Source organism: Sus scrofa, chromosome 7 (genome assembly GCF_000003025.6).
Source record: "Sus scrofa isolate TJ Tabasco breed Duroc chromosome 7, Sscrofa11.1, whole genome shotgun sequence".
Classification (NCBI taxonomy): Eukaryota; Metazoa; Chordata; class Mammalia; order Artiodactyla; family Suidae; genus Sus; species Sus scrofa.
The window spans coordinates 98,945,336-98,957,454 of record NC_010449.5 but is presented as its reverse complement, the minus strand read 5'-3'; the positions used below and the strand labels follow the sequence as shown (position 1 = coordinate 98,957,454).

Below are 12,119 nucleotides of genomic sequence, written 5' to 3'. Positions count from 1 at the left end.
ATCACGCCCTAAGTCAGAGAGAGGAGCAGAGCTGGCACCACATTCTGTCTGGGTGGCCGCCTTTCACCAGAACCACAGACATCTTATCGCTTGGCTCGGTTTGTAGGGAACCAAGGCACTTTCTTTAGAGCACAGCTAGGAATAAAAGGAAATAGCTAGTAAACTAATGTCTCAGTATTAACCCACTATCACATGTTATTATTTACTAGAAAAAGAACAATAAAAGAATTTTCCAAATTCCAAATTAAGGAATTACTTTCTCCACAGGGAAATGACACAAATAACACCTGCTCAGTTTTTCAGTAACAGCATTCATTTTGGTAACTATATTTTATCCAAAAACTGATTTCAAATCAAATTAGAAACAATTTATTATTGAGAGCCTTTTATGGCTGAAATAACAATCTTTTCCAAGTAAATGGCATTTAGACTTTCCAAAGAGGTTCTTGCCTACTATCCTCATGACCCTGGTGAATGGACCCTGAGGTTGACAGAAGCTGAGTGAACTGCCCGAGATCACACAGCTAGTAAGTGGTAGGAGAAGGCAGGTCCGTAGATGGCTGATCCAGCCCTCTTTGCACTATTCCACCCCGCTTATTACACACTACAGCCTCTCCCTCAGAATTGTGCCAAGCACCAACCACCCTATTACCAAGGCTCTAAAAGTTAAGACTGACATCTAATGGTGAGTTCAGATCCCTATGAAGAGAAGTCTGATGGAATTTTAACTCACTGGCAGTGAAATTCTTCTCAGATGAGAAAGATGGATGGAAGGGGAATAACTTTCCAATTAGGACACAGTCACCTTGGATTCTCACAGGATCAGGATCCTGTCACTTTGGCAAGCTTTGCAGTCTATCAAATGATTAGACGTGAAAATATGTAACCACTAACATCGGCTATGTTATTTTACTACAATTGTAAAGAAAATTTCTTAATGTTTTGGTGCTTCTAGCTGCTCATTAAAAATTGGAAACATATCCTAGTCAGTGACCCAGTGAAAGAAGTGTAGCCAATTGATTGGCGGCCCTCTCCTTTCCTCATATGTACTTCACATTTTAAACTTCCTTCCCAATCTACCATGGTCATGATATTCCATTCCCTTTTATCTTCATTCTATCACTAAAATCTAACTATCCGAATCCCTTCAAGTTTCAACACTGCCCCTGTAAGAATCTTCATTTCCTAATGAAGCTTCCTCATCTTAGGGATTTAAAAAAGAAAATTATTTACAACCTCACACTCTGGGACGAGGTTGAAGCAAAGCTAAGGCTTACCTGGAATTCTGATCCAAAATTTCATACAGAAAAGTAGGGCGCCACCAGGGAGCAGTGTATTGCCTACTTTTAACACGCGCTTGAAGTAATTTTCAGCTTTATTTTTTTTAGACTTGATTATCACTAGAGAGTTGCTACCAATTAAGGAACATGACACCATAAAGATACAGCAAAATATAACTGGAGTTAAATTATAATGATTCCTTTGGAGGACTTTGATGGCATACCGCATTAAGGAAAAGGAAGAAATATAGGTTCGACTTCCAGTTAAATACCGTGGGGATATTTCGCAAAAAGGGCAAAAAGAATCCCAAAGTTCTTAAAAATTTCATCTAACTTCACGGTATTGTAAGCTTGTTAGCATATATAGAGCTTAAAGTCAAAATCCTGGTATCTGTCAAGCTTTCCGGATGACCCTGTTATACTACTCAGTTCAGCCTCAGTTTCCTCCATCTGTAGGATGGGGAGAATAACATGCGTTGGATGAGGGTGTATGAAATAATTCATCAATCAGCACCCAGAAAACATCCTGTCATCAGGCGATAAAAGGTGGTACAGTTTAAAAAAAAAAAAAGTAAAAGGTAATGTTACGGCATTCTGGTAAAAAGATTAATAAGACTACAACTCACTGGAAAATTTTACCATAGAAATAAGGTATTTTTAAAGATCCTTTAAAAGTATATTTACAGCTGAACATTCAAGCTATTTGTCCATGAAAAAGTACAACATAGGTAGCAGCAGACTTAACTTTGCAATACCTGTGACAGAAACTCTTTCTTTAAAGCTGAAGAGAAACGCTTTCATTTTTTAGTTCAAAACCAACTAATATTCATTCAACAAGCATCAGCATATGAGCATCATTAAAGGGAAGGAAAGACAGAACACCCTGCGGTTAATCCTATCCACAGGTCCAAAGAGCTCTCTGACACCCCAAACTGTCCATACCTGCTGGGTGAGGAGGCTGATGTGAGTGGATGGTGAATACTGCCTTGCCGCCTGCTTCTCGGCTAGCCGCTGAAGTTCAGCAGTAACCATACTTGGGTTGTACCGTCTGCTGTATGAAGAACCATCTTCTCCCTCCTTTTGTGTTTTGGCTACTCCTGAATGCTGCTTGTTTGGATGGAATGAAGCTGCTAAAAAGAAAAGTTTTCGTTCAGTTAGGAAGAAAAGCCCTGAAAAACTCCGGACAATGACAGAGAAATCGCAGCTAAAGTATCCTTTACTGAATCCTAGGGATCTCTGACAATAAGGAGCAATCAACTATCTTCAAAGGCTCACAAAAGTAAAAACAAATCCTTATCATGTCCTAGAAACTCTTCCATACTGTCACAAGCATTTATGACTGTGTTTTTGCACACTATGAGTGCTTTGCACACAAAAAAGAATTTTTATCATACATAGTGGGGAATAACTGATCTTAGAATTTACTAAAAAGTGTAGCCTTAAAACTCATAATAACTTGTTTTTCTTGTTTATAAGACCATACTCATCAGTAGTCTACGGCATCCATTGTCAAATCTTCCACAATCCTTCTTAGAAAGCTCAAATAGGAAATAAGGATAAAAAGTAAAATCGAATATATTTAGAAAAACGCAATAATCCTATATTATCAAATTTCAATTGATTTTCCTTTCAGATTTCAATTTCTTTAACTATAATATCAGATAAATCCATTATTTCTGAGCACTGAAATTCTAGCAGTAAGAAATTATCTAATGCCAAAATTAAGGTTCATATTTTTTTCTATGATAAAAGTCAAATAACTCATTGAAAAAATTTAAAACTCAGAAAAGTAGAAACACTATAGTGTGTTTCCTTTCTGTATTATTAATGCTTATATAACCATGATCATTCTGTATAGACAATTTGGTGACACTGCTTTAAAAAAATCTGTATCTTTTTTATATGTTTATTGTATTATTTGACACATACAAAAAATATTTGCAATTGATGTAGATGTTATAAAGCATATTATAATGAACACCTGTGAAAAGAACACCCAACTCAAGAACCCTATTAACGTGTAAGAAGCCACATGCTCATCCTCATCCTTAATCTCCCCTTATCATTCATTCCCCCCCCCTTTTTTTTTTTGTCTTTTTGCCTTTTCCAGGACCGCTCCTGTGGCATATGGAGGTTCCCAGGCTAGGGGTCGAATCGGAGCTGTAGCCACCGGCCTACGCCAGAGCCACAGCAATGCCAGATCTGAGCCGCGTCTGCAACCTACACCACAGCTCGTGGCAACGCCAGATCGTTAACCCACTGAGCAAGGGCAGGGATCGAACTCGCAACCTCATGGTTCCTAGTTGGATCTGTTAACTACTAAGCCATGGCAGGAACTCCTTATTCCCCTTTTTTAAAAAATATAGTTTTATTCTTTGGTAAACAAGATAGATTTTTTTTTTTTTTTTTTTGTCTTTTTGCTATTTCTTTGGGCCACTCCCAAGGCATATGGAGGTTCCCAGGCTAGGGGTCGAATCGGAGCTGTAGCCACTGGCCTACGCCAGAGCCACAGCAACACGGGATCCGAGCCGCGTCTGCAACCTACACCACAGCCCACGGCAACGCCGGATCGTTAACCCACTGAGCAAGGGCAGGGACCGAACCACAACCTCATGGTTCCTAGTCGGATTCGTTAACCACTGCGCCACGACGGGAACTCCTTTTTTTTTTTCCTTTTTACGGCCACACCTGTGGCATATGGAAGTTCCTGGGCTAGAGGTCAAATTGGAGCTGCAGCTATAAGCGTAGGCCACAGCCACAGCCACACTGGATCTAAGCTGCATCTGTGACCTATGCCACACCTTGTGGCAACACCTGATCCTTAATCCACTGAGTGAGGCCAGGGATCAAACCCATATCTTCATGGGCACTGTGTTGTGTTCTTAACCTGCTGAGCCACAAAATCCCATAATTGGATTTTTTAAAAAATTAAATCTGACTCTTTTTCTAACAAATTCAACCCATTTATACTTATTTGGTTCTTGATACATTTGGACTTGGTTTATCATCTTTTAGGCTTCTGCTTCACGCATTTTCTAAGCTTCATGCTTGCGTGCCTCTACATTTGTGGGTATTTCCTCTGCCCCAATTCCTTTTTCTTCTTCTCACAGGTTTAAATTTCTGTATTTTGTTTTTTTTCAGTGCTAACCTTTGAAGTTTGATACTGTGTATTTCTCTTTTAAAAAGTCTAAATTTAAGAAATATCTTAATTTCATTCCCAAACTATTAAATCACCACAGAAAAATTTGACTCCAAGCACTTACAGGCTATTATTGTTGTCATATATATTATCATCAACTATATATTGTTATCTATATATTGTTGATTACTACTGTTTAAATCATTCAGAATATATTCTCTGACCACAGTGGAAATAAGCTAAAAGGAATTACAAAAAACAGAGAATGCCAACTACCTGAAAATTAAACAATATACTTATAAACAATTCATGGGTCAAAAAAGAAATCACAATAGAAATTGGGAATTTTTTTTTTTTTCGTCTTTTTATGGCTGGACCCATGGCATATGGAGGTTCCCAGGCTAGGGGCTAAAGTGGCACTACAGCTGGTGGCCTACGCCACAACCACAGCAAGGCAGGAACCAAGCCATGTCTGTGAACTATACCACAGCTCATGGCCACACTGGATCTTTAACCCATTGAGGAAGGCCAGGGATTGAACCCAAGTCCTCATGATTACTCGTCAGATTCGTTACCACTGAGCCACAACTCGAGCTCTGGGGAAATATTTTTGAACTGACTAGCTTCTTTTGACAAGCTGATCCTAAAGTTCATATGAAAATGCAAGGGATGTAATAGCCTAAACAATATGAAAAAAAAAAAAAAAAAAAGAATAGAGTTGAAAGAAGCACCTACTACAATGCTATGGTAATGAAGACAATGTGGTACCCTCATAAGGGCAGACATTTACATCAGAGGAATGGGACTGAGACTCCAGAAGGAACCCCTTACATTTAAGATTAAATGATTTTTGACAAGAGTACCAAGACAATTCAACAGGGAAATAATACTCTGTCAACAAATGGTGCTGAGACAAGTGATATCCACATGCAAAAGAATAATCTTAGACCTTTATGCCATGCCATATACAAAAATTAAATCAAAATGCATAAGAATTAACTCTAAGAGCCAAAACTACAAAATTCTTCGAAAAACATACATATAAATCTTTGTGACCTCGGGTTAAGCAATAGTTTTTCAGATATGATACTGAAAGCTCAGGCAACGAAAGAAAAAATAAATTAGACTTTATCAAAATTAAAAAAATTTAGGACTTCCCATCATGACTCAGTGGAAACAAATCCAACTAGTATCCATGAAGATGAGGGTTTGATCCCTGGCCTTGCTTGGTGGGTTGGGGATCCAGCATTGCCATGAGCTGTGGCATAGGTTGCACAGGTGGCTCAGATCCCACATTGCTGTGGTAAAGGAACTGTACTCAGAATATATAAAGAACACTTACTACTCAACAACAACAAAAAAAAACAAATACCACAATTTAAAAACGAACAAAGGATTTGAATAGACAGTTACCCCAGGAAGGTATATGGATGGTCAGTAGGCACATGGAAAATGACGTTCAACCTCATTAGTCATTATCATTAGGGAAAAGAAAATGATAACCATAAAATGAGACAATACATCAAACCTACTAGGATAGGTAAAATCAAAAAGAGAGAACAATAAATGTTGATAAGTATGTGGAGAAATTGGAACCTTCAATTGCTAGTAGTAAAACAATGTAGCTGCTTTGGAAAACAGTTTTGAAGTTCCTCGAAAAGAGGAACCATAAAGTTCACTATGTGATCTAGTCATTCCACTACCAGGTATATACCCAAGAGAAATAAAAACACAGATTTACACAAAAACTTGTACATAAATATTCATAGGAGCATTGTTCATAATAGCTAAAAAGTACAAACTCAAATGTCCATCAACTGGACAAACGAAGATACAAAAAGTGGTATATCTAAACAATGGAATATTATTCAACCGTAAAAAGGAATGAAGTACTGATACATACAACATAGAGGAACCTTGAAAATACTGTGAAAGAAGCCATTCACAAAGACCACCAATTGTATGATTCCACTTACATAAAATGTCCAGAAAAGGCCAATCTATAGAGGCAGAAAGCAGTGAAGTGGTTGCCCGAGGCAGTGGGAGGAGGAAATAGGTGTGGTGTTTCGTTTGGGATAATGAAAACGTTCTGAAATAAGATGGTAGTGTTGGATGCACAACTCCGAATGTCCTAAAAACCACCAAAGTATAGGATTTAAAGCAGTAAATTTTATGGTATGCATAAAACACCAACAGTTTCTCAATAAAACTGCTCTAAAAAATGGGGGGGGGGGACTTGATCAGGTCTACTTCATTTAAAAGTAAACACTCTGGGAGTTCCCATCATGGCACAGCAGAAACGAATCTGACTGTGAACTATGAGGTTGTAGGTTCAATCCCTGGCCTCGCTCAATGGGTTAAGGATCCAGCATTGCCATGAGCTGTGCTATAGGTCGCAGATGCGGCTCAGATCTGGCGTTGCTGTGGCTGTGGCGTAGGCTGGCAGCTGTAACTCCAATTAGACCCCTAGCCTGGGAACCTCCAAATGCCGCAGTGTGGCCCTAAAAAGACAAAAGACCAAAAAAAAAAAAAAAGTAAATACTCTGTTTTAAGAATTCTTTAACCAAAGAATTATTCAGGTCATACTTGACTTTAAAAAGATTAAAAAATAAGAAATACTAATTTGTCTAATGTTAGGAATAACAATTTGGGAGTTTCTGTTGTGGCTCAGTGGGAACAAATCTGGCAAGTATTCATGAGAACGCAGGTTCAATCCCCAACCTTCCTCACTGGGTTAAGAATCTGGCATTGCAGTGAGCTATGATGAAGGTCGCAGACATGGCTCAGATCTGGCATTGCTGTGGCTGTGGTGTAGGCTGGTGGATACAGCTCTAATTCGACCCCTAGCCTGGGAATCTCCATGCTGTGGGTGCAGCCCTAAAAAGACAAAAAAAAAAAAAAAAAAAAAAGGAATGACAATTCGAAACAGAAAGAATGCACATAGTGCACTTACAGATCAATAATTATCTGTGATGGAAAACCTCTTGACTAGATACTCAGCTCCCAGTACAGAAGCCCTGTCTTATTCATCTCTTTATCACCAGCACCTAAAAGAAGTCTGGTTTAATTTTCTATCAATGAATGAATGACGCTAGATCAAACGCCAGATTCTTCTTTAGTCACATCAGAACTATGCAGTCTATATCTTCTTAACTTTCAAAAGAAAAGGCAAAGGGAAGAGAGGACCTTCTTTTTAAATAGGAGCTGGGGAGGAGCTGATGCTGTGGACTGCCCTTCATCTTCTCACTCACCTGCCTTTGCTGAAGAGGGACGAGACAGCTTCTGGCTATATATGTGTGCCGCACTTTGGAAAGAGGAAAAGGGGCCAATGGTGTAACTGCCTGATCGACAGCGTGGCGGGCCAGCGGGGCTTGATAAGTTCTGTGTCCCAGGATGTATGCCGGGAGAAGCACTGTCAGGGACTGTGCTCAGTAAAGCTGCTGGCTGGTGAGGCATGCTGGGAAGAGCTGGAGGAATGTGAGATAGAGAAGAATGGTGGCCTGACCCTGGTGAGAGGTCAGAGGTGGCAATGATAGATGACAAATGGGTGTTGGGAATTTTCTGCAGAAGAGCAGCAGCAGGACCAGAGAAAGAAGCAGAGGAAGAATTGGTACAGACAAATTTAGCCTCTTTTTCTGCTGAAGTAGTAAATCCTATTAAATCAAAAACAAACAAACAAAAAAACAGATCATTTTAGAAAAGCTAACACATAATCCCTACACGTAAACATGAAATAAACATTTTTAGACATCAAAATCAACTTAGCATGAAACAGACATAATGAAAAATACAAATTTTAACGAGTATTCATCATGAACTTAATGAATTTTGCCTACTGAGACAACCTGCCAAGAGAAATAGTTTATTTCTGGTCCTTTCTAAAAGCTGGAGTGGGGACTACCTCCATCAATCAGAGCAGGTGTTTTACAAATGTTAGGGCATCAGAGCAAAGTTACTGGTAATGAGGTAATGACAGCTAACTTTTCTCTCTCTGCTTTTTACAATTCTAGAAGAAAAAGTGCTCAGAATTTTAAACATTAAGAAAGTGAAAAATTCCTTGGAATAACAGGTTATAAGAGGAAATTCTAAAGGAAAAAGAACAAAGAAAAGAAGCTTCTTTGGAATGTCATATGCTCTAAAATCATTTAATATCTGATGAATTTTTTTTTTCAATAAGACAGCAGCAAATCTATGTAGGTCTGAAGTCACTCACGAGATAATTTATCAGAGTGAATTTCTGTTGCCTGTTGCTGCTTGGGCTGCTTTATTTTCACTTCTTCCATTGTTTCAGGGTGATCTGGAATAAGAGATAAATACCGAGTTTAGTGCTGGTACTAATCAAATGCTAGAGCATTGCTCTGCGTCATTTTGTTTCCAAAATATAACACAACTAGTAATCAGCGCTAGGAACCACTGCATTTCTCACCACACTTTTCCAAGGATGGCCACGCCCAGAGCCCTGTTGAGAGGGACACCACCCAAATGATTCCCAAAAGCCCAGCTCCAGTTGACTGAACCAGGGAGAGATATGTAAACCCAGAGCAGCCACCCATGGACTGCCAACAAGCTAGGACATGCTTAAAAAAAAAAAAAAAAAAAAAAAAAAAAAAAAAAGTAAGGGCAGTAAGACGCCTCTGCCAAGAATTCAGACTTGGGGAACGAAGAGACCAAACTGGTCGGTGGTACTCACTGGAGCAAAGAAGTCATAATATATGTGGAGCAGGCAATTGCCAAGAGATAGAAAGAACAGCCCCAATATTTACTGGTTGGCACGATACCTGGATACTACAATGGCTCTGTATCTTAATCTCTTCGGTTTTACCTGAATAAGCAGACTGAATTTGCTTGAGATAGATTGATCAGCATATTCAATAACAAAATTACTGTAATAAAATGAATTTTCACTATAATAAATTAGTTTTTTTTTCTACCACAGAATTTTGAAATAGAACAGCCAGAGCTAATCGTATACTCAGAGAAATATTCCAAAAATCTTTCTTAAGGTTCATACAAAAACTTAAGAAACGCCATTTTGGAGAGTTCCTTGGTGATCTAGTAGTTAGGATTCAGCACCTTTGCCACTGCAGCCCAGGTTCAATTCCTGGTCTGGAAACTGAGATCCTACATCAAGCCACTGCACACAGTAGCCAAAAAAGTTTTTAAAAATTTTAAAGGCCATTTTTACAGATCATCTTTTGGAATGAAAGAATAAGGACATATGAATTCTCTTTCCTCCATTATCACCGGCAGTGATAACACTGTCACACATTTGTTTGCTCATGTTTGAAATGAGTCCAGATACTATCAAATCTCATAATGTTCCCTTGATTGAGGCCTTCCTACTGCCCCTCTAATTATTCTGATCGGTATCGCTAGGTATAGACCTTATTATGTCAACACAGTCCTTAACAGATGAACCTCTGAATCTCCAAGGATGCATACGTACAAACAGGTGCTGTTAAGAGCTTCCCCTTTACTGCCGGGGAGAAGCTACTATCTGAATGTCAAGCTAGGACCTCACCTCCCTAGGTTAGCACACTCTTCCCTACGCCAACCTCATCATAAAAATTCCTCAGTCTCCCTTCTCCAACACTGTTATAAGGTCTTTTCAGAACTTCCACCAACTTTCCTCCTGTATTTACTCACCCAGCTTCATCCACCAGATAATAACTATTATAAAGCCAAGGATTGCAACGGTCCTGGTCCCTGCATCTCTAGTAAGTATTACTGTCTGACACATAACAGATGTTCATTAAAAATGTGAGGAAGGAATGAATGAACAGATGAACAAACTAGCTTTAGAACCTAGATAAGTCAGGAAAGCTCAAAGAAGAGAGCTGGACTCAGAATGATTTTCAATTATACAGTGACCTGAATAGGCTTCTGTAGACTAGCCTCTGAAGCTAATCAGTTTTCAAAACATTAACACTATTTCCTTTGGAAAACACACGCTACATTTTTTTTTTCACTCTACATTTTAAATGCCCAGTTTTCCTGGCTATTTCCACATTAGACTATGATAGCCCTAATGGTAGGGAAGAAGTCTACATCTTTGAATCTAGTGCTTAATTAGCACACTACAAAATTAGTATATTGATTACCTATGTCTAATACTTGCACCTAGATTTTAAACGAATCTTACACCTGAAGCACAAGCTTTGTTTATAACTGGAAATCGCCACTATTTTTTGATCCTGTGACATTAGCTAAGTAGTTTGTCCACATCGATTCCAAAATCCCCAATCAGGAATTTCCCAGCAGTGAGAAAGTTTAGAAATGCCTGGGAACATTCTGGGTTATCACAATGACTGAAGGAAGACAGTAGCATTTAGGGTTTGAGACTAAGGACATTAGACATTCCATCAAGTATGGAACGGTGCCAAACAACAAAGAATTCTCCCACCCCAAATGCAAATGGTGATGAGCTGGAGGAAACAAAAAAACTTAAGAGTGAAAAATAATCATTACGAGAGGCAGAGAGTAAGAACCTAAGCTCTGAGTCAGGCAGATTAAGGTTCCGATTCCTGTTGCACTGTACAGTGAAGGGTATCCTTAACTGAGCAAGCTACTCCGTCTCTTTCAGCTCTGTTTCCTCATCTGTAAGGAAGTTTTAAAACAGCAACTACTCCATATGGTTTTGGAAATTTAAAAAATAAGATCATGTCCAATAGACAATAATATGAGCATTTTCTAAGCGTTAGCTATTATTAGCTTGTCTTCAAAAGCTCTCTGCTGTTAATTATCACAGGGGAAAAAAATTAGACCATGTCCCTTTTCCACTTTTAGAACAAAAATGTAGGCCCGCCTCATCCCCCACGCCCGTACTTCAAAATTTCACCACCATGGAGTCTATTAGTGCTTAGGCAGCACATTATTTGTGGTTCTCTTTGCACATCTCATTTTTTCATTTGTTCTTCTTATTTTTCTTAATCCACCAACATACTTACCACCCTTTGCCCCGCTATCAGAAAAACTGTTGCTGTTTTTAGAACTTTTTGAATGAGTCCCCAGGAAGACACTTGCAGACTTGTTTTTTTGGGTATAAAAAGTCAACACCTCCTCCAGTTCAGCCTCACTGAAATGGGTAGAGAAAGTATGGTCAGAACAGGAAGTTGTTCTGGAAAAATCTTTCCACCAGATTTTATCATGGAAATGGAGTAAGCTGAAGAAGGGGAAAATGAAAAGTACAAGCTGAAACCCCCCTATTAATAGATTGTTAATATGGGATATAAATGCAGGAAGCAGTTCGAAAAATTTAAAGCATGACAAGGTTTTATTCATTCCATAGTGAAGTTCCTAGATCTGCACTGTCTAATATGGTAGCAACTAGTCATATATGACTATTTAATTTAAATGAATTAAAATTAAATATATTTAAAGATTCATTCCCTTGGTTACACTAGCCACGTTTCAAGTACTCAGCAGCTACAACACAGAAAGTTCCATTGGACAGCGATGTTCTACAGCTGGGATCAACAAACTACAGACTGTGGCCCAAACCTGACCAGCAGCCTGCTTTCATATGGCTCCCAGCTAAGCATGTTTTTTTATATTCTTAAGGAAGAATATGCTATAAAGAGCACAAGTAGCTCACAAAGGCTGAAATACTTATTATCTGCCCCTTGACAGTCCCCCCCCCTCGCCATTTGTAGGTAACTGGCGCATATTCACTCAAAGAACCACTTTGTCATAAATAAGGA

The 12,119-nt window shown here is 38.8% G+C and overlaps 1 protein-coding gene across 1 annotated transcript in view; it reads right to left on the bottom strand.

Moving 5' to 3' along the window:
• The window catches only part of TTLL5 (tubulin tyrosine ligase like 5), a 267,739-nt gene that overhangs the window by 132,622 nt on the left and 122,998 nt on the right, over nucleotides 1-12,119 (bottom strand). Inside the window, exons 24-27 of the mRNA XM_021099539.1 lie at nucleotides 11,367-11,494; nucleotides 8,633-8,716; nucleotides 7,671-8,072; nucleotides 2,223-2,407 (exon numbers count right to left, since the gene is read on the bottom strand). Coding sequence (XP_020955198.1) covers nucleotides 2,223-2,407; nucleotides 7,671-8,072; nucleotides 8,633-8,716; nucleotides 11,367-11,494 — 799 coding nt within the window. The remainder of the gene's footprint in view (nucleotides 1-2,222; nucleotides 2,408-7,670; nucleotides 8,073-8,632; nucleotides 8,717-11,366; nucleotides 11,495-12,119) is intronic.